General features: G+C 42.4%; 1 protein-coding gene across 3 annotated transcripts in view; it reads left to right on the top strand.

Moving 5' to 3' along the window:
* flt1 (fms related receptor tyrosine kinase 1) overlaps nt 1-22,173 on the top strand; it is a 32,138-nt gene that overhangs the window by 5,435 nt on the left and 4,530 nt on the right. For 2 of the 3 annotated variants that reach the window (XM_035619760.2, XM_035619762.2), the window contains exons 4-18: nt 1,085-1,209; nt 4,273-4,456; nt 4,572-4,708; nt 5,733-5,904; nt 6,110-6,227; nt 6,532-6,701; nt 6,841-6,988; nt 13,581-13,704; nt 14,348-14,456; nt 16,549-16,857; nt 19,494-19,640; nt 19,736-19,867; nt 20,564-20,670; nt 21,492-21,627; nt 22,061-22,165. In XM_035619760.2, the coding sequence (XP_035475653.1) occupies nt 1,085-1,209; nt 4,273-4,456; nt 4,572-4,708; nt 5,733-5,904; nt 6,110-6,227; nt 6,532-6,701; nt 6,841-6,988; nt 13,581-13,704; nt 14,348-14,456; nt 16,549-16,857; nt 19,494-19,640; nt 19,736-19,867; nt 20,564-20,670; nt 21,492-21,627; nt 22,061-22,165 (2,223 nt within the window). The remainder of the gene's footprint in view (nt 1-1,084; nt 1,210-4,272; nt 4,457-4,571; nt 4,709-5,732; nt 5,905-6,109; nt 6,228-6,531; nt 6,702-6,840; nt 6,989-13,580; nt 13,705-14,347; nt 14,457-16,548; nt 16,858-19,493; nt 19,641-19,735; nt 19,868-20,563; nt 20,671-21,491; nt 21,628-22,060; nt 22,166-22,173) is intronic. The other variant, XM_035619761.2, reaches the window with a different exon arrangement.

The raw sequence follows: 22,173 nt of genomic DNA, 5'->3' as shown, positions 1-22,173 counted from the left end.
TTTCATGCGCTTACTGTAGTGCTCTGACCCCTTTTTTGATCTGGGTCTCGCCTCTCAGGCTAGTTATTGGGTCAATTTAGGTTTAAATTCTGTATTTGTATTAACATACTCCCCAAAAAAATGAATCATTGGAATTGAAAAGCACTGGGCCCTTCATAGCAAAGATGTGAATAAAACGTCCCCATTGGTCCATGTTGTCTGTTGTTTCTGCCTCCATGCCAATGCAATGGAGGTGAAGTATGTTGCTAACAACGTAAAACTAGTTTACAGTAGCACTCAGTGGAGGGCATGTCTCCATCCAAAGCCAAACAATCCTACACACCTGTGTCGCTCTTATAAAATTAAAGACAAAAGGAAAAGTATAGTCTGATTTATTACGTCCATACATTAATTCCGGAGAAGTTAAATGCTCCATCTCGATATGCTGAGATCTTCCCTGGCCCATGTTCCATCACTCCGCCATCTTTGCAAATCAATTGTGTACTTTGTGCGTAAATCCTACTGATGGATAAACAAACTACTTGTCAAACGGACATGAGTGAAAACATAACTTTCCTTGGCAGAGGAACTGCAACTGTGCATTTGTGAAATGTTTCAATGAAATCACTCCCTACTGCAGATATCGGACGACTGTGGAATGAGACTCTGGAATGAGATGCTCTTGTTGAATTTCTTTTATTTTTATAATGTCAGTTTTCAGTGCTGTGAACACCTCAACAGAATATTAGCCCCCCCTTCTTTGAAGACGTCGCTTTGGGCTCTGAGAAGCTGCGATCCTTTCATTTTCCAAAAAGCAGAGACTAATAATCAATTAATCAAGAAAATAATCTGCAGACTTTTTCCTAAATAATGGATATAATCAAATAAATACACTGCTACATATACTGCAAATTTTAAAATCTCAGACAAGTAAAAACAAAAATCACGCATGGCTAAATCCCAGTGAACATAAGTAAGAAAATATGTATTTCTGTAACTTGTGTGAATTGACCATTTTTAACCCATTCATTAATTTAAATGCATTCATTTGACATGCTTATTATCTGCACCATACGTGTCCCTGACCGCAGTGTGTGGGTTTCAGACAGCCAGCAGCCATTTGTGGAACATCCGGATATGAGCCCAGATGTGTTGTACCTGAAGGAGAAGCAGCCGCTGGTCATCCCCTGCCGGGTCACCCACCCCAATGTCACCACCACACTGGTCAAGGTCAGTGCTATAAAACCTTGTCTTTTAATCTGTTCTGCATCATTTGAACTCGGAGTGAGTGCATCTGCACACGCACATCACCACTGCCCAATCACACCGCGCCACATCTACTGCTCGTCATCACTTGTCCCGGCTTTTTTTCCATCAGGGACTCGCGTATGCACACTGCACGCTGTCCCGCATTTCTCCCTCTCCAGATCGTTTGCCACATTGTTCTTATGTCTTGGCAGCCATTGCACTGTGGCGTGTGTGTGTCCGTTTGTTTGTGTCCGTTGGCGGATATGTGTGAAAGTGTGTGCGGATATGTTTGTGAGAGTGGGTGCTCGAGTGCTGAGTGAGGGGGAGAGCGGACAGAGTCACTAAGTGCAACAAGGAGTTTTTAGAGTGCATGCTGGTGTATTTTGTATGCACTGAGTACAAGCATTTGTGCACATGTAAATATGTCAGTGTATGGGTCTGCAGGTCAATGTAGATTAAAAAATGGATTGTGTCTCTCTGTGCACACCTAGTCAAAGAAGCCCCTTTCTTTACGGGCATTTGTTCCCATCAAGTGGTGCCCACGGCAGCTCAGCTTCTCCCCCTGGAGACAGGACACGGCGTCTGCCATGCCCTGTTGGCCCCAAGCCGGGAGCACTTCCCATCTCGTTTGTGGTAGTAAGAATCCTGGCTGCCAGCTTCCTCCAACTGATGCTTTAAGCAGCTGGCGTTGGAAGCAGAGGTAGCTACTTGACAGATCAAAGTGCAACCCGTTCCGTTCAATCATAATATAACGGCTTGTGCGTCACTGTGGGAAAGCGTTATTGTCGTGTAACTACAACAGAGTAGCTGTCAAACGTGCAGAGGGCTCTGGATTGGACAATCCAAATTAAGAATGATAATGTAAATCTACTATTGATGTGGCGCTTTTCTAGTGTAATTGACCAATCAAAGCACTTTAGAGACATTCACACATTCACACACACTTTCACACAGAGCTTTCTCTGTCACACATCATTCACACACTGCCGGCGCAGCCGTCAGGGGCAATTTAGGGTTCAATGTCTTGTTCCCAGGAATTATTGGCATACAAACTGGAGGATCTAACCACCGAGCCTCTGGTTGGTGGACAACCCACTCTCACAGCTTAGCCACAGTTGACCAATAATACGTAGGTGTTGACTGACCCTGTGTGGTTCAAATTTTAATATCCTAGACCTAGATCCTACGCTTCCCATCATGAAACTCAAAAGCATCTTTGTGAAACTGTGTCTACCTGAACAACCACATCATGTCTTTGTAGTCTCCGAGCCAATATTACTCTTGTTAATGTCATTTAAAGGTTCAGTATTAACAAATTATTGGCATCTAGTGTCCTGGTAAGTTGCATCTTGTAGCCAACTGCTTGCCCTTCGCCTCACCATCCCCCCTTTGTTTGTCCATTCTGGACTTGTAGAAACATGGCGGACTCCATGAGATGGCCCTTGATAAGATAAGATCATGGAAGAGGTAAAATAACAAAACTTAGCAAAATACACAATAAGAATAGAGAAACTATAAACAAACAAAGAGTGAAAATATTGCCTTGTGAAAAGAAGGCACAAATGCGCAGAGGTTTGGATTGAAAGAAAAATATGACGGATAGGCAGTGTTGAAATATGATTGTGTAGCAGTAAAGATAAGTAATAAATATAAATATGCACTCATACATAGGAAATATAATACATATTTCAATGTGTTTTCAAGGGCATATGAAGATCTGTGCATAATTTCATGTCAATCCATCCAATAGTTGGAAATTTCATCCTCATCATTGCACTAAATGAAAAGTCAGGATATAACCTATATGATATAAGTCAGAAGATGCTCATCGTCGGAGGAACATGATGTCCGTCCAGTAGTTGTTGTTGATATTTCAGCCTGTAATGGACTGGCAGACATTCAGAAAGCCTCGCTGCTAACATGGCTGAAAACAGCGGAAATGAACTTGAAATCCTAAGGATTTGGATTCAGGAAGTGCAAAAACATTATTAGGACCCTGAATGTCATATCCTTTTCTCCAAAGTCTAAATATGACAGACACGCACATACTGTGCACACACACACATTTCTGGAACCACTAAGGTAATTACTCTAAAAATAGCTTCCCTCCTCTTCGCTAGTCTCCCACTCCCTCCTCCAGCTTGCGCTGGCCCGTCTGAACCAGGAATCCACTCACTGTCACAGTCTCTGGAGTGTTTTTTACCTGGGAGGATTTTGCACTTTGCTCGGAACTTTAAAATTACCCCTCTGAGCGTGAACAATACCCAGGAGGCCCTGCTCTCTTGCGCGAGCTGTGAAAGTGACCGCGCAGGTCCCGGAGGTCCGGGACGATGGGGTCGACCTGGGGTTCCAGTCAAAATGTATATATCCTGGAGTAACAGGATGCGAAGTGCTGGACTGGAGTCACATTTCTCATATCCTGACTCCTCTGATTGGTTAACTCCTCCTCCTGCTTCTTCACCTCCACCGACGCCTCTCTGTAGGGTTATAGGATGGATGTGAAGGGGGCAGAGAGGGCACTGAGGGCGTTAGATGTGGCTTCAGTGAGTTTGGGGGGGGGGGGGGTCATTTTACAGGACTGGGGGTAAGGGCTGTCTACCTGTTCCCTTGAGAGTGGGTGGGACGCTTCCACTGTGTCACAGTAACATTTCCTTGAGGATGCCTCCAAGAAAACAACAAGGTTAGAAAGTTACGCAAGTGTCCATGTCAAGGTAGGCAGGAAAATACATAATGAAACCAGCCCTGTGAGAATAAAGTCAGCTTCATCCGGAAGCTTCTTTTACTCGTCTGAAAGCACTTAACTCTATCATTCAAAAGCAAAAAACATCCTGTACCCAAGTCCAGATGACATCACCAGGGTTATTTTGTTATACTAAAGAAAGCTTCTCCAGCGCGACAGCAGACGTTATACACCATTCATGTGTTACATGAATGGTGACATGACCCTTTAACCCCTGTTTTTGAAAAATGTTCACTCTTGCTCTGCATTCATTTTGACTTCTGTAAAAAAAGTTATGCAGATGACATTGCTGTCATGTGTTTTAGCAGGTTGTTGCGCACCAGCTCCCCAGCCACAGCTTGAGTCCTGACCAGAGGAACATCATCTGGAGCAGTAAGCAGGGGTTCACCATCCGGACGCCCACCTTCTATTACATCGGCCTCTTCTTCTGCCAGACCGTCATTGATGGCGTCACACACAAGTCACACAAATACTTTGTGCACAGACCAGGTCAGCATTGCTCAGTACATAGTTCACATGTAAACATGTAGGCCTGTGATGTCTATGCTATACCGCTCCCTGATTCATACATATACATCTCCTATATTGTCTCTCTTTCCCCCAGTGAGTAACATCATGGATGTATATCTGAACAGCAGTGGGCCTGTGCAGGCCCTGAAGGGAAAGAGGCTGGTCTTGAACTGCACTGCCACTGGGGAGTTGAACAGCAGAGTTAACATCAGCTGGGACTACCCCGGAAAGGTCAGACCCGCGTAAAAACGTCTGTGGAGACCCGAGAGCCACAGTTTTGGACAACAATGACTCCAGCTGGAGCGTGTTAACACATTTATCTTAGAGAACTTGTCTTTATGTAATGTGATCTGAATCAGATGACAGGCTGGTCAAGGTGCCTAACAGGTGCCACACTATTAGTCACACGAGTTACTTCATTGAGATTTTATCATGAAATGGACATTTAATAACTTCGTCGGGAGTATATTTGAGCAATAGTCCTTTAAAATGTACTCAGGCAGAAAGGAACTGTTCATTTTTTTAAATTATCCTCTATGTTGGATTTGATTCGGTATCAATTGCTTCAATCTCAACTGCAGAGGAATACTAGTTATTTCTAATAAGGCCTATGTCATCAGGTGTTCATTTCTGGAATACTAATGATGTTATCATGATTTACTAAATCATTTATCTTAACTCCATGCATACACGTGCTGGACTCGGGTACAAATACTCCATTTGTGGACAGTGAATAGGAGGACGTTTTGACTATGGTCTATTATAATCAATAACCTTACAATGTTTATAGCCCCAGACCTGAGAGTCATCGATCATTGCTGCTCTCTAACAGACCGTTAAGTGAGTAATTGATATTTAAGGTCTGTCAGTAATCTGCTAGTCAAGTCTGGAGTTGCAAATATTTATTTAGCCTTTTGGAGTCTAAGATTTGTGAAACGTGCCTTCAATGGCCACTAGGTAATTAACCTGCTAATCCAAAAGTGAAAAAAATCACTATTAATCAGCAATAAAGCCTTTAATCATACATTTAAACCCCTTATGAAAATGTTAAATATATTCCACAAAGTACATGTCATGTAAGTATATGAAATGTGAAATATTTATACAGATACAGAGTCTAAACACGCCGGCCGTGAAGTAAATGTCGCTGCTGAGTGAGGGATTTAGATTTGAATGTCAGTCAAACGGTGCAGCTCTGTGAAGCTCGCTCATGGCTCTTCAAAATAACTGAATTCTTTCCCTCTTTAACCTTCAGAGCAGCAACGTCGGCTCCACGTCCAAGAGGCTCCACAAACAGACAACGCACATTCTCTTCTACAACATCCTGACCATTCCGAAACTGCAGCGATCCGACCGAGGCCTCTACACATGTCGAGTCACCAGTGGCGAGAAGACCAAACAGCAGAAAGTCACTGTTACCGTCTACGGTGAGTGTCTTCCTCCGAAGCTCCCTGACGTGTAGTCAGTGCAACCACAGACGTGATTGAAACAGATTGCTTATTTATACTTTCATGTAAGTTTCATTCTGAGCTTTCTCTTGTGTCACCCCACTCTGAGTCACTGTCATGGGAGGCAGGAAACAATTAGAAGTTAATCATACATGACTGTGGCCGTGTGCTTCCTCAATTTTAGACCGTCCGTTTATCCGCCTGAAGCCCAGACATGGATCTGTGATGGAGGCTCAAGCTGGACAGAAGTCGTACCGAATCTCTCCCAAACTAAAAGCATTCCCAGCCCCTGAAGTCATCTGGTAGGTTGTCACATTGATCCCTGTGCCTCAGATCAGAAACTCACACCTCTGGATTCACACTCCAACATCAACTTGTTTGAGTTTTGAGTTTCCTCTTTAGTGTTCCACTCCCCTGTTTCACCTCCCTTCTTTAACGGATATATAGCGCATGTTTTTTTGAATTAGTTTTTAATCTCTGCCTTTACGTTCCCAGCACCATTACTTTAGAAAGCTTGGTGATGTTTGTTCAAGCAACCAAGCATAAGTTATCAACTCCGTCATATCATAGTTCAAAATGTCTCTCTCCTTTGGTTTACATCGACAGGCTGAAGGACGGCATGGTGGCAGCAGAGCAATGCTCCCGATACCACATGGATGGGCACTCCCTAGTGATCCGGGATGTGGCAGAGGAGGATGCTGGGACGTACACTGTCCTGGTACGAATCCAGGAACATGGACTCTTCCAGAATATCACGCTCACGCTTGTTGTCAACGGTGAGAAACGAGAAATGATCACCCAGCGGCCACCTCGACCACTAACTGTCTCATCCCTCAGTGATTTAACTTTGCTCTTGTGCGTGTGCGTGCGTGTGTGTGTTTGTGTGTGCGTGTGTGTGGGCTTTCTGTTTGACAGTGAGTCCTCAGATAGGAGAGAAAGCGGTGTCATTGCAGGACCCGGGCTCTGTGCCACGGGGGAGCAGACAAGCCCTGCACTGCACATCCCATGGAATCCCTCCTCCACACATCCAGTGGCTCTGGCATCCCTGTCCACCCAAAGGCCTGTAAGTAGCCCAGAGGAAACTCAATTGTGCAGTGTAGTGTGTGTACATCAGGTTTCTGCCTCAAAAATTGAAATGACACGATAGCTCGCTCCTCGGAGATTACTTGGTGGGATTATAGTAAGATTCGCGACTGATTGGTGTTACTTTGGAAATCTTTACACGCCCCTTTACAAAATACCTCTATTATAGGGGCTGTGGTCATTTGTGTTTTTATAAATTGAATAATTAAATAGTGCATATGTGTCAAAACACACACCAGACACAATATAGATAATACTAACGTTAGCATATACAGACATACAGACATACTACCACAAATTAAACTGAAAAAAACAACACAAATATAAAATACGTTTTGGGGAAAAAATAACTTTTGAGGTTATTAGTTGATTTGAAGTGCAAAGGCTAAAAATGAAAAACACTATAATGATTCACAACAGTGTTGTTTGTTTTATGTTATTTTGTGTGTATGTGTGTGTGTGTGTGTGCGTGCGTGCGTTAGCCTGCATGCGTGTGTGTGTGAGTGTGAAGTGTGATTTTGACAAACGAGACATGTTTTGTCTATTTCAGCGCGTGTTCAGACAGTGTTTCCTCCCTGTAACCAGAACAGATGCCTTTTGGGGCCTTTCATGTGCGGGAATGTGTGAAAATGTGTTTGTGTTCATTTGTGTGTTTTGTACCCCACAACCTGTGTGCGTTCCATCATGTCTGTGTTTGTATGTTAGCTCGGCTTGTTCAACTCTTTCCCCATATGTTTGTTCTCTTTCAATCCATGTGTCTCCTTTTTCCATTTTGTTTGTTTAAGTGCATACAAATGTGCACCCTGCGCGTGTGTATGTCTGCGTGCGTGTGTGTGTGCGTGTGCGCGCTACATTCACAGACACAGTACACGGTGTATCTCAGACTTGAAAGGACAGAGGGAAAAAAAACACACTTCAATAGAAGCCAGTTCCGTGCTCTCAGTCACGATTTGTTGGTTTCCAAATCAAACACTATGATTTAATGAATTTCCTGTGCAGGACGTAGGGTGAGAGGCCTGTTTATTATTGTGATTGCACACTGCATCCTGTGATGCTTTTTCTTATATCTGACACACACACACACACACACACACACACACACACACACACACACACATACACACTATATATAAAGTTCTCATGAGAAATGGCCCAACCCAGTGATGCAGTGGGGCAGTCATTTAGTTAACACACACACACACACACACACACACACACACACACACACACACACACACACACACACACACACACACACACACGAGTGCTCAAGCAAGCACTTGGCAGAAACATTGATTGAGTTGTTTTTGGAGGTCAGACACTTATTGTGTTGCTTATGACCGAGTCAGAGAGGTTAAGTATTACCTGAGAGAACCGCGGCAGCCACTCCCATACTCTATCCCTCCTTTGAGACACACTGACATCACCAGTGTACTTGACCCTTAACCCCGGCACTCTCTCAATGGCGCCATGCTCAGGGGCCTCCACTGTGGTTTCATCTGTCTGCCTCTGTCAAATGTAATCTGCATTATGTACATGAAAGTGTGGTACTACAAAAAAATGTACCCTACGCAAACGTTTCACTGTGTGCTGCATATTCAGACAATATGTTCAGATTTCAAGGCATTAACTAATATGCTTTTGAAGTTTTGCTTCAGTTCATCATTATTGTGACATTGAATCTACACAGGGAAGAAAACCGGCTGAGCTCCATCTTATTAATGATCAGTTATTTAAAATGGGGTTTTCTTTCTGATTGGTTTGTGAGTCAAATTTCAAATTTTATACAATTTGAAAAGGTTTATTCACTCTTTGAAATAGTCAAACAAACACTTTTGCATGCGATAAAAACAGCACAGTGCAAGACCACAGTCTGTCGACCATGAAGGTGTTTACACCAAAGCCTGTTGCACACCAGCAGATTACATTTGGCGTCTTTACTGGCTGACAGTAACTCTTCACTTTTAAGTCCCTCTATTTGGCATTCAAAAAATAGCATATAAACATTCCATAACTGGTTTATAACTCCTGTGTCTACAAGTGTATTAGTTAAAAACTATAACTATCAATAACTACCATAACTCTTCCATAAGTGGAGTCTGGTTAAAAAAAGATTATGAAACATTTAAAAAATATCCTTATACTTTTGTAGAATCACATTAAAACGAGTTATAAATCCTTTATTTTAAATGTTTATATGCTGCTTAACAATTCTAAATAGGAGGACTTGAAGTAAAGTCTTGCCCTGGCAGACTTATGGTCCTTTGTAAAGCTCTGTTCTGGTTCTGGTTCTGCTTCAGTGTCTTGAGTGTGTTTTTTGTGCTCCGGTGTTTGGCTGGATCCTCACTAGGCCCCTCACTTGTTCTTTGCAGCCCAGCTGCACCGCGACCCTGACGCCGCGCTGGAGGAGGCCCAGGCACTGTGGACCAGGCTGGGCCCGGCTGACAGGGGCCTCACGCCTGGGCCCTGGGTCCACTCCTGGGTCTGGCCCTGGGAACCGCGGCCGCTCTTATCTGGCCCAAGCAGGAGGCGCACTGGGCTTCCTGTGCGAAAATCAGAGCGCTTTTCCTCTCGTTGTTTGGCTTCCTCTCCGATGCGAGACGCTTCCCAGCAGCGTGATTGTCCCTTCGTCTTCAAACGTGGCACAGTCCGCTTCCTCAAGAGCTTGATCTATTCTTGAGAGCCCCACATCACACCACCTTCCCCAACTCTGCTGCCCCCCCACACATATCTCTCCTACCCCCGTCCCTCACCAGCTCTGCCCTCCACCCCCGACCCGGCATCCTTTACCTTTACAGACGAACAACTCCCCATCGCCGCCCACCCGGAGCGCTCACCCCCTCCGCAAAACTCATCAGTGCTTCTGCACAGCAGGCAGAACGCTCAATGACATAACCAGTGATCCGAAGTGACGGTCCTGTGTTTGCTGAACTGGTGTGGAAAGTGAGGAAAGTGACCTGGAACACTGCTGAGCAGTGAAGACCAGGACACACAGGAAACAAGGGAACATGTGAGTGCCACCACTGAGGATTTAAGGACAACTGCCTTACTGATTATTTATTTATTTCCTTAATTTTCCCAAATCCCCTCCGCCCCTCGCACAGCAGCCATCCTGTAGGTCGTTATGCCTTTTTGAACGTTTTTTTTTTATACATTTCACAGACATTTTGAGCCAGAAGAAGTGCAATTCCATCCATCCACCAGCCACATTTCTGGAGCTGCTTTGCTTGTTTTTTTGTGTCCTAGAGTGGTACTATAATGGGTGCATGAACCGTGCCTGTCTCAAGCCCCGATTCTGATTCCACGAAAGCTGTGAGTTTCTGTTCCGATTCTTAGCCACGGGTAGAAGGTCAAGTGTGCTCACCATGGACGGGCGCAAGCAAGAGAGAGGACAAGCTTTGTGTTGTTCACTATGGGATGCCCACAGTTCTCTATTAAAAGACTGAAGGTCAGCAGACGCCTACCATGTAGGGAAGTCTCCACAGACCAGAGACTATGACTGCCCTCTGTCATGTCAATATCGTCCCGCGTGTCGTCCAGTGTCATCCCGTGTCAAACGTCAAAATGTCTTTTGCTTGTCTGTTAAATGACGTCAAGTCCGTTGTCTTTGTGTTGGAAGTTAAGTCAAACCTAAATGTACTGTATGTGTGATACTGCAAGCCATTTTAAAGAGAATGAGTGGTTAGTGTTCTAGCAAAGTTCATTTCTGTGTGTTTTTGCGTGCGTGCGTGCGTGCGTGCGCGTGCGGGCGTCCCATTCTACGGGTGTCTCCCAATGTGACTCATTCCTTGTATTGTCCAGATGTTCTATGAGTAATATATGAATCTAATATTTAATAATTTTATACAACTAACTTACATATGACGAATGACAATATTTGCCAACTTGTATGGATCTGTTAAGATGTACCGAAGTGTTATATCACTTGTGTGGGTTTTTTTTTTGTTGCATTAAACTTTGCTTATATTTGTGTATTGGCTGATACAGCTCCTGTGGTTATTTCGGGGCTGAGACAGGAACGGACAGGGACATTATACAAGTGTATTTCAGGCAGCTAAAGAGCACAGGAAGAAAAAAGGCAGGAGATGACCCCCCCACTGATACACAACTTGGAACAGTCCATTCATATTTCCAAGCAGCTGCTCACCCCTGTTGGCAGGCGCACACTGTGTGAATGTGGCTGTGATGCGACTGCGTATGTGTACGTGTTCATTTGTTCTGTGTCTAACACCATTTTACAGTTTCCACACATCCATGTAACTCATCACACTTGTGTATGTGGGTGTCACTTTGATTGAGAACGTTTTTCCCGGGAAGCATGGGAGTGTTGGTGTGCATCCGTGCGTGCCTGCCAGTGTGCACGGTAACTCAAAAAGCGAGACATGTTTTGTGCATTTGTGCAGCCTGTGTGTGTGTGTGTGTGTGTGTGTGTGTGTGTGTGTGTTCGTGTGTGTGTGTTCGTGTGTGTGTGTGTGTGTGTGTGTGTGTGTGTGTGTGTGTCAGGCTCCAAGTGTCATGCACAGGGTGGGCCGCACATTATCTAGATTCCAAGAGGAAGGGCAATCAAGCAGCAGAGAGGAACCGACCTCAGGGTGGTGCTCAGGACAGACATAAAGGGATGACGGCAAGGATTCTGTCAGAGACAGCGAGCAGAGAGGGGCAGTGACACTTCCACAAACAGCCAGGGGATCAATTAGCCCCCGGGAAAAAATAGTTTACAATGACGAACACAGGTAATGTCGAAATAATAAAGCTGCATTATCTCAAAGTGACATCTGCCATTATTCTGATAGATGGATAGACTTTAGAGCATTACATCCACAGACAGAAAGACAGAGATCTTTTGATTTATTAGGATTATTATTCTCTCACTCACTCATTCACAAAAACACACAATCTCACACACACACACACACAGTCAAGTCTCCGTGACTTCAGTGGACATTACATTGATTTACATCAATTTCTAGGGAGACTCAGTCTAATCCCTAACTACTAGTTACCTAACCCTAACTTTAACCTTAACCTTAACCTAACCTCACATCACCATCACTGTGGAACACGTCTTCTCCTTAACATTTAATTCCTTACCTTATGAGTTGTTTTTTGTCCCCATAAGGCAAACAAGTCCTCATAATGTGACTTTGTAAACAACCTTTATTAGTCTGAGGAGGTTATTGGTTATTGATGTGGGCTCTATTTTAAGCTCTATTGTCACAACACTCCTTTTTGTGGCTAGAAAATTCCTGGTGGAAGTCATTTTATTTCAAATTCCCATGTTGCCATCTTCCTCTCACTTAGAAAACAACATATTAATAGGTGTAATATGTGTCTCTCCCTCTAATTATTTCCTTTTTTTAATAAGAATCATTGTTCTCTCCCCGTCTTAACAGTAACCTGTGTGAGAAAAAAAACACAATTTGGTGTTCTTGATTTTCATTTAATCTATGATGATGTTATTATGAAAAGCTATGTGTCAATATCTTAACTTTTTATTTTACTTTATTCCCACGTGTGTCTCATAGTCATAGTCTGGATGTGAAAAAAAGTTTGTGTTTTCACAAATAAATAACATTCATTGAAAGCTTACACCAGCAATGTCTGCAGAAGAATTAATATAACATAATAATTATGTAAATATTATAAATATGAATTAATATTTGCTGCCCTACATGTGCATACTGAAAAAAAAAATTAAGTTGTTCATAAGAATCAATCAACAAAACTTAATTCACTCCCAGATTTTATTTTGCACCATATGGATTTTGCTCATGCAGCATATAATTTTCACCTGCACTCCTGCCCATGTTCTGTGTTCATTAATTATATATGCTTTAGTTTTACTTGTTCGTTGTTATTGATGATCTTGCTACTTCTCCATTACATTTATCATGTCAGAGTAATGGCATCATGCAATCTGATTAAATATTTCAGCATTCCTTTATAACTGTTGTGGGATCTGTAATAAATAAAATGCATATTCAGCTCCTCTGCTAACCTTTCTCCTCAGCTAACTATGAAACTAACTGATCAAGCATTCCAGTCCTGTGCAATTTCAGTTTTCCATCTTTAGGAGATGTGTGTGAATAAACCACGAAGCAGCTCGCGCAAGCTCGGGTTCCCACCGCTCCACGAATATGTAATGTATTGATTTAGACTTGTGAGAGTCATTGACAGGGACAGGAACTCCAGTCCTGGAAATGTGGGATGATTTGTTAAGAATGGAAGGAAGCTGAGCCACAGGACAACAACACACCACCTCTGCATCCTCCACAGATGAACAATCCTGCATTACATAGAACGCCACAGATCCGCTATTGTCAGACCGCAGGACAGGGAAAGAGGATGTGATGCTATTGAATAAAAATGGTTTGGCGATGATGATGATGATGGTGGTCAGGCGAATGACGTTAAAGATAACAGCAAGCTGCAAGCAGATCAAGGCGTTTCCCTGGTGTTGTGGTCCTCCTCCAGCCGAGCACAGCTGACACACACACCTAGAAGCAAGTGTTAAAAAAAATCTTATATCAACACAGCTGAGCCCCTTGTCCGTCTCCTCCTCCTCCTTCAAGGTGCATGTGTCCGACGTCCTCCTCGCTATGGCGTCCCGTGACAGAGAATCTCGCCGCCATGTCCACACACAACCACATCCTGAGTGTTGCTCACCGACAGGAAGTGCTTCAGGGGAAGAAAAGGGTAGGTGAAGCACTGGAACACACACACTTCCACAGAGGAGCCATGATTGGTCAGTAACAGATTTCACCACTTTTGAAATTGATAGACTCAAAGGCCCAATAACATTACAGTGACTTAGAGTTTCAGATGGGAGGAGTAACTGCAATTAATTAAAGTTACTAGTAGATAACTATTATTATTATAGTTAATTAATGTTATTAGTAGATAACTAATTACAAAAAAACAATAATAATAATAACACTAAATGCACCAATGTGAAAAGAAGTTCGGTCATATTTTATAGCACTTATGACATCAAGGAAAAGTTCACTGCACAGATTGACACACACACACACACACACACACACACACACTATAACCTTGACCACGCACACCTACAAAAATACTTATCGACAGCTTTCATGTCGAGCTGCCCACTGCGTTGGAAGTGGGATGGAGGTCTGGCTCAGAGACCCCTATTGTCTGCTCAGAGCGCCAATGGAAAATATGATTCCTGCCATCAGTGGCAGAGGTAATGAGCCTAATGATTGTGTGTGCGCGTGTGCGTGTGTGTGTGTGTGTGTGTGTGTGTGTGTGTGTGTGTGTGTGTTTCACAGTGTGCTAAGTGTGGGTTTGTTCATGCGGATGTTTGTGCTCTCCGCAGACAGTGGGGGTCCTGACTGTGGCAGAGGCCTTTGTGTCTGGAGTGTATCGCTGCGTTGCCTCCAACTTCGCAGGCACAGACCAGCTGGACGTCCACTTCTACATCACAGGTGATCCCACACAAAATTAATCCCCTCAGATAAATATACTTTTGGTCTTTTTCCCCCCTTGGTGACATCTAGGATTTTTGGTGTTTAAAAACTCCCCAACTTAAATAGCCTAAAAATTACAGAGAAAAAACATCTATCTTTGGTTCTATGGCCACTTCCTCTTCTTCCTTTCACTTCTCAGTATCTTCTTACTTAATAATACATTACTAGTTTCTGTCAGCAGCTTGCTTTTCTCATTTTACGCCCCTCTCCCAAAACAGCCCTTCATCAGCTGACCCACTTTCTCAACGTCATGTCATTGCACCAAGTCTGTGTCATATCAATTGTGTAATAGCATTACCATTTTTAAACAGTATATCCTGGATACATATCCAGAATGGTGAGTAAATATTGAAATAGTAACAGTTAGGTTTGGTCAGGATTGCCTGTTCTCAAAGAAAAAATGGACAATAAACTTTTTTTTCCCTGAAACTCAGAGATAGATTGTTCTCTGTATCAATATCATACATTCCCTGAACACATATGCTGGAACTGACCAAAACACTTTTATGTCTGATCGATTTAAATGACCCTGCAGCATCGTTGAAACTGACTGGTTTAGTTTGACATGACTTATTATGATATTTCAACTTGTCATCTTGCAATTTACATTCATGCGCAATCATATACCTCCTTGTTCACAGAACTGTTCTCTTTGACTTCAATCACTTAAACTGTAATTATAACAAGACATTTGTTGTTAGCAAAACTGCCCAAGGAAGAGGTGCTGCCATCATTGTTAACAAAAAGAGAACAACAAAAGAAAATATAATAAATCTGTAGATTTACGATGCGATGTGCAGTAAAGATTGATACTTTGCCTATGCAGCATGATGACCATATGTCATCAGAGAAAGGTCAAATGACCAAATAAAGCTGAAGAGCAGGAGTGTGAGGTGAACAGAGAGTATGGGGAAAGGTTTTTTATTTTTTTATTTTTTTTTGAGCTTTCAGAAGAAAAAATAAAGTACGCATTACTGTGTTACTGTAGGTCATTTCACTGTTAGGAAGACAGGAGGTGCTGTGCCAGAGCCAATAAGGACACACTGCAGCATGGTCAGTGTGGGACGCTCCAGCTTTACACACCTCAGAGCTCAAACTGGAGTCTAGACCGGTCCGGGACCTGGAGTGACAAGACAGCAACTGTTTTCTCTGTGACACACTACTCTCCATGTGCAAATTGCATTGTTCATTTTAATTGGAAGAAATTGCAACTTTTTAAATAGCAACACTTTTTGGGGGGTACAGACTTTTGGGGTTACCAGTACAGAGTTTTGGGGTGAAAAAAAGGGGTCATTTCATGAGGAAAGTTGTAACCACCATTTTAAATTCTGTATAATGTAAATTGCAGCACTGAGGGAAAACAACCTCTGCTACGGGACACAGAAGGATGATAAATGATGATTGTGGAAGCAGCAGTAGGTTGAAACACTTGGCAGGACAAAGCAGCGTACGTGCATTGTGTACATACTGCATCTTGCAGTTGTTTGTGTTTGATGCAGCATTAGATTTGTAACTAAGCCTACACCAAGTTTTTTGTGTGTAAACCTTTTTTTCCCCTAATGTGTGCATGAGTGTGTATGTGTCTGCGCACAAGGCTGTGCAGAGCTGTTAGTGCGCGGCAAGAGCGAAACAGGAAACTGGGGCTCTTATCGTTCCACTTCCCCGCGCGGCGCACTTCCTTGGACTGGCAGGTCCACTTTATTTCGGGAGGCCTTGGGGTGTTCGGGAAAGATAAACACTATCTGCCATCAGGAAACTCTCGAGTCGTTTCCACGGGAAGTTTCGAATCGCTAGAGTAAATAAAAAGCCTTTTCACTGTATTCCACTAGTTGCTCTTACCGACAATGGCCATTCAACATTGTCATCAAAGGTTACAAAAATGCAGGTTTGGTGGACTCAGCTCTTAAAGTGCGTGTTTCAGGCACAAGGCAGGATCCTGACTTGCTTATTCATCACACAGGCGCTCAGGATTATATTTTCTTCATGTTCCTGCTTCCTACCACTTCTTTCCTATGAATCCCTCCCTCCGTCTCTCCTGCCTCCCCCTCAGACGTCCCAGGAGGCTTCAGTGTAAACCAGCGGGAGGTACCAAGAGAGGGCGGGGACCTCCGCCTCACCTGCGCGGCGAATAAGTTCCTGTACACAGCATTGTCATGGCAACGAGTGAACGACACAGCGGACGTCCAATCCCACAGCCCTGGCCGAGGACGTCAGCAGCTCACGTCAGGGGAGTTTTCCAACTCGCTGGTCCTGTTGCTAAGCAACCTGACAGGCGGAGACTCTGGCGCCTACAGGTGCTCCGCCCGCCACCTCCTCACGGGACAGGAAACACATCTGGACACGCAGGTGGTGGTCACAAGTGAGTCATTTCAACTTTTTCATCTATGGTTGGAATTTAAATACAGAAAAAAATGGCTTTCTTTTCTGAAGTTCACAGATTCAGACGGATTATCAGTCTCTATCTTTTTTTACTCAGATCATTTGACTTACAGAACTTTACCTGAATTATATATTTTATCCTTGGTATCCCAGATGTTCAAGTTTGAATTTTACATCTTGAATTTTAGGATCTGAGTTTCACTTATCCAACTTGACTTAATGTGAATTTTTATCCGACCAATTCAATTTGACCAGCTTGAACAAGGTTTTTTTTTTTAATATTCCATATATTGCACAGCACACATTCACAAATTAAATTTCACAATGATTATGGCCTTTCTTTGCCTCCATACAAATCAGTGCAAGAACTGAAAGAGGTCTTCAGGGAATGTTTTATCGGATCCAGTGCTCAACCAATATTTACGATACCAATATCTATTGTCTGGTGGCCCCAAATGATTCAGGGGCCGTGAATGTGTAGCTGCGCGCCTCCAAACTTTTTGCTTTCCGTTTTCTTTATTGCTAATAATGATTGCTAACTACTTACAGTTTCCTTACCATCTCTCCCAAAGTGTTAAGTCAAAGCGTATTTGCGTTTTCTGTGCAAATACACTATTGTTGCGCACACATACGAACAAGGTCTCGCTGCTTGGGAATTGGGTCCCCTCAGCTTCCTGGGGCCCCACCCTGCCTTTGCTCTTGCACTCCAGCTCAGCACCTCTTTCACGTGGGAATGCGCTCTTGTCTGGAGGAAGAGCACACAATGGCACTTCCCACAATGCCACATATACAGGCCCCTACACAAGGCCGGAGGAACAATCAGCCAATCAGACACTGTCAGGCCCCAGCCCCCGCAGACAATCATCAATTGTTGTCCAGGAGGAAGATAGGGGAAACAACAATCAGTCGCCTTGGTTAAGTGACTTCTCTTCATGTCCTTTACTGCTGTTCTCTATACAATCAGGGCCCAACACAACAACTTCCTCCCTCAGGGCCCCACAAGGGACTTACTAGAGAGACAGGGTGACCAGAGAGAGACGAGCTTAAAAGAGAGAGAGAAAATTCAAACAAGGAGTTACGGAACCTCAGGGAACGAGGAGTCATGTGATCTAATTTTAGTGCTTGAGAACTATAGTGTAATTATGGTGCATGAGAGTGGAAACTAAAGAAACTGCAACTCATTGTGTGCACTCATGGGCCAGTAAGTGTTCACATGACGAAATGCCATATTGTTGTGGCTTTTTTAGAAATACTTTTTTTTATTGTGTAGTTCTTCAGGGCCAGAATATCGGCTGACTCACAGGTTGGGCCCAAGGTCACTCTTCTACAGTGATGTCATGTGTCCCTGCCCGCACAGAATTATTGCGAATAAGTGACACTGTTCCAGCAAACTGCTGTGAAAAAAATAGCCCCTGATTTCATTTCATCCGAAATCTCCTAACCACAGCTGCACTGAAACAACTGTGAACACAGATCTTAGTTTATTAAGTTTAAATCTTTAACGCAAGTAAGAGAAAAAAAAATGTCGATAACGATTTAGATTTCCATAATTAACAATGGATCATTGTCAATAGACTGTTTTGTAATGTGTTTAGATTTTCTTCTGGGGATGTTATCACCCAATTCTTCAGTTATCTATACATTTTCAGGTTCATTGCTTGTGTTTCACTCTCATCAGCTGTTTCTGTAAAAGCGCTCTAAAAACTGGCTGGATGCAAATTGTCCTGCACGAAAAATGTCTGGGAGATAAAGTTAACCACATACTCGAGAATACCGTGGAACACCAAGCAGCCTGAGAGAAAACATTTCTGCAAGTTGATGCAGAAGCCAAAAAACTGAGTTAATATTAAACCTAAATTCACCAGGTAACCAGGAAACAGGACTGGGAAGGAACGTTAACGCTGCTCTGTGTGTGCTGGATGTGTACATGAGTAGCTTTTACATATTGCTGCCCCCAAATGGCCCAAAAATCAGTTATTGTGAAATATTAGGAATACTCCCTATAAAAAATGTCCACCTTCTACAGACTTGTATTTTTATATCACTATTATACTGCATATACATTCAAGTTTAAACTGCATTTAAATGTTGGAATTGATCAAACTGGATCAATACATAATTTGGACTACTGTTGTGTCCTTTATATATTAATTACATTGTAGTTTTCAAGTTGATCACATATTTTTCTTTTGAAAACTATCTATAGCTCTCAAAGAACGGTCGAGACAGATGTTCCGCCCACAACTGAGTCAGGTTCTGCCAGAGAATTCTTCCCGTTAAAAGGGAGTTTTTTTTCTCCTCCACAGTGGTAGGAACTGTTGGGTTTTCTCTGTGATAATCGTAATATTGACCTTACTATGTAAAGTCCCTTGAGACAGTCAGTGTATGTTGTGATTTGGCGCTATACAAATAAAATTGCATTGAATTGAATGAATTGAAAGAACATAATATATACATTACATATAATATAAGCAATGATAAATGAACTTATTCACACTGCTTGAGTAAATGTACTAAGTTACATTAGAAGCACTAGAGATTTGCCACAAATGGCACAAACCCACTCATGCTTCAGCACTCATACTACTCATAGTGTGTCTTTATGTCTGTCTTCAGTTCTGGAGCCTCCGGCGCTGCGTAATAATTTGACAGACTGCACGGTGAACGTCAGCAGCTCGGTGACTCTCAGCTGTCCATCTCAGGGCATCCCACCCCCTACCATCGCATGGTACAAAGACGAACATGCTCTGGCACAAGGATCAGGTAAAAAGAAATAATAATATAAAAAAAGGGCAATAAACATGTGAATAGTTGCTGTTATATTGTGTATAATAATTTTTTTCGCCACCATCTTCAAGGCATCGTCATATCACCAGAAGGTGGCACCCTCCATATCGACCGAATCACAGTAGAGGACCAGGGGCTGTATACGTGTCAGGCCACCAATGAGAGGGGATCTGCAGAGAGCTCGGCCTACATATGGGTCAAGAGTAAGTATCTGATGACCAGATGTGCTTTAAAGCTTTTCATTGGCTGTGGTACCTCAGACATTAGGATAGGGGAAGCTCCATATATGGGCATGTCTGAATGTCCATTGTTCTCAATTCTGTGAATAGATGTATATGTCTGTGCAGTGTATCATATTGTTTATGAGGATGTATGTATACATTGAGGTGTCTCACTTCTATCAATGGAAGATTATTAATACTTGTTTATCAATTGTTCAATGTTCAAAGTATGCCTTTTTGATGAAAGTCTTCTTTAATGAGGAAGATGGATGGTCGTGTTTCTGGATCACTAATGCGTTAGTGAAAACACAGTGCCCCCGTTTGGAAGTACAGGGAAACATTTTAGACATCCAAATTACATACAATGTTTTTTATGAGGTATTTATCTGTGATGTCTGTCCTTAGTTACGTCTCAGTTTCATGTCAGTTGATTTCAAAAACCTCATACGTTTGTTGAGGAATTCACATTAATGGAAGAAGGGAATAAAACTAATCCAATCAAACAAACCAATCAACAGTCTAAATCAAGTCACGGAATTAAAACGTCTGCAAATTTAATTAAAGAAATCTGGTATGGAAGGAAAAAATATCCTAAGCCATGTTCAGCTTACTTAATAACTAAATGAAATCTTATCGATATTAAAGCTGATTTTCGTGTGGGTGGGTTCTTTTGTGCAGCTGCCTCAGAAACCTCGTATTTGGAAGTTCCCACCCTCACCTGTACCTGTGTGGTGGCCACTCTGCTCTGGCTTTTACTCACACTCTTCATACGGAAACTGAAACAGGTGAGAAGAAAAAGTTTCAGTGTAAGTTTGTAAGTAATTCCTACTTGCAAATGATATGACAGGTGGGAGGTAAAAGATTACCATTACCAAGATTACCTCATCTCCTTCCTTCTCTGATTTTTGTCTCGAGTCACCACGACGTCACCAAATTGTTGTAAGGTCAAGGTTAGAGTTGTGTGTGTTTATAACGATTATAACAATTATTAATACTTGTTCCAGGTATGTATGAGTATACATGTGACAAGTAATATCACAACAAAAGTCTAATCTAATCGTATATAATATAATATTATATAAGATTAGATTACATTATATTATATTATATTATATTATATTATATTATATTATATTATATTATATTATATTATATTATATTATATTATATTATATTATATTATATTATATTATATTATATTATATTATATTATATTATATTATGTTATATTGTATTATATTATATTATATTGTATTATATTATATTGCACTGTATTATATTATGTTATACTATATTATATTATATTACATTATATTATATTATCTGTTTTAAATTGTTTTATAATGGATGGATGAAAAATAAATGAACAGAAGTTGTCGTAGTGTAAAGAGTGCAATTTGTACTTACAACACACACACACACACACACACACACACACACTCACACTGGTAGATAATGGGTTGGAGCCTACCAACTTGGGTTGGGTACAGTGTGAATGTGACGGAGCAACCTCCACCTTTAAACCACCGAAGCAGTTAATGTGAGATATTTGCTTTGATATTTGTTAATCTGTGTATTTATTATACAAAATCGTCTCAATCTGCAGCCCAACACCTCAAACACCAAGCCACAGTACCTGTCAATCATTCTGGACACAGGAGAGGGGCCCACACAGGAGCAGTGTGAGAGACTGCAGTACGACCCCAACCAGTGGGAGTTCCCTCGAGAGCGGCTGAAACTGGGTATACGTTTCTATATTTCTTTGGAGTCATGTGACTGGGAGGATTTGGAGAATGTAATGGTGGCGATGGGAGAGACGGGAGGTATTTAAGATCACATAACAGATATGAGAACTTTCTCATAGGTCTTATCAGATTATTATTGGGAGTGACTGCCGTTCCATTAATCAGACTCTGCGTCTGTGTTGTCTGAGGTGGGCTAATCAAACTCCAGCAGTGGGGTGTGTAAACTGTGTTTACTGTAATCAGCTGGCACTATCAGCAGGGTGGGATTCAGTTAGATGGACCCCTCGATAGGGCCTTAAGTTTTTCTCTCATCGCCATCGCACTTCCGGGGTTTGGATGATAATAGTAATTAATTACGTTGTCGATTTGGACACAAACACACACCTCCCTTTTCCTCACCGGCATCATCATCCTCTCCTCTTCCTCACAGGGAAACCTCTGGGCCGTGGAGCCTTCGGTAAAGTGATGCAGGCGTCTGCGTTCGGCATAGACAGTGGCACCGGCTGCAGAACCGTGGCCGTGAAGATGCTCAAAGGTACAGGG

The sequence above is a fragment of the Scophthalmus maximus genome, chromosome 21 (genome assembly GCF_022379125.1).
Source record: "Scophthalmus maximus strain ysfricsl-2021 chromosome 21, ASM2237912v1, whole genome shotgun sequence".
Classification (NCBI taxonomy): domain Eukaryota; kingdom Metazoa; phylum Chordata; class Actinopteri; order Pleuronectiformes; family Scophthalmidae; genus Scophthalmus; species Scophthalmus maximus.
The sequence above is the reverse complement of the archived record's forward strand: the minus strand, read 5'-3'. Positions and strand labels throughout refer to the sequence as shown.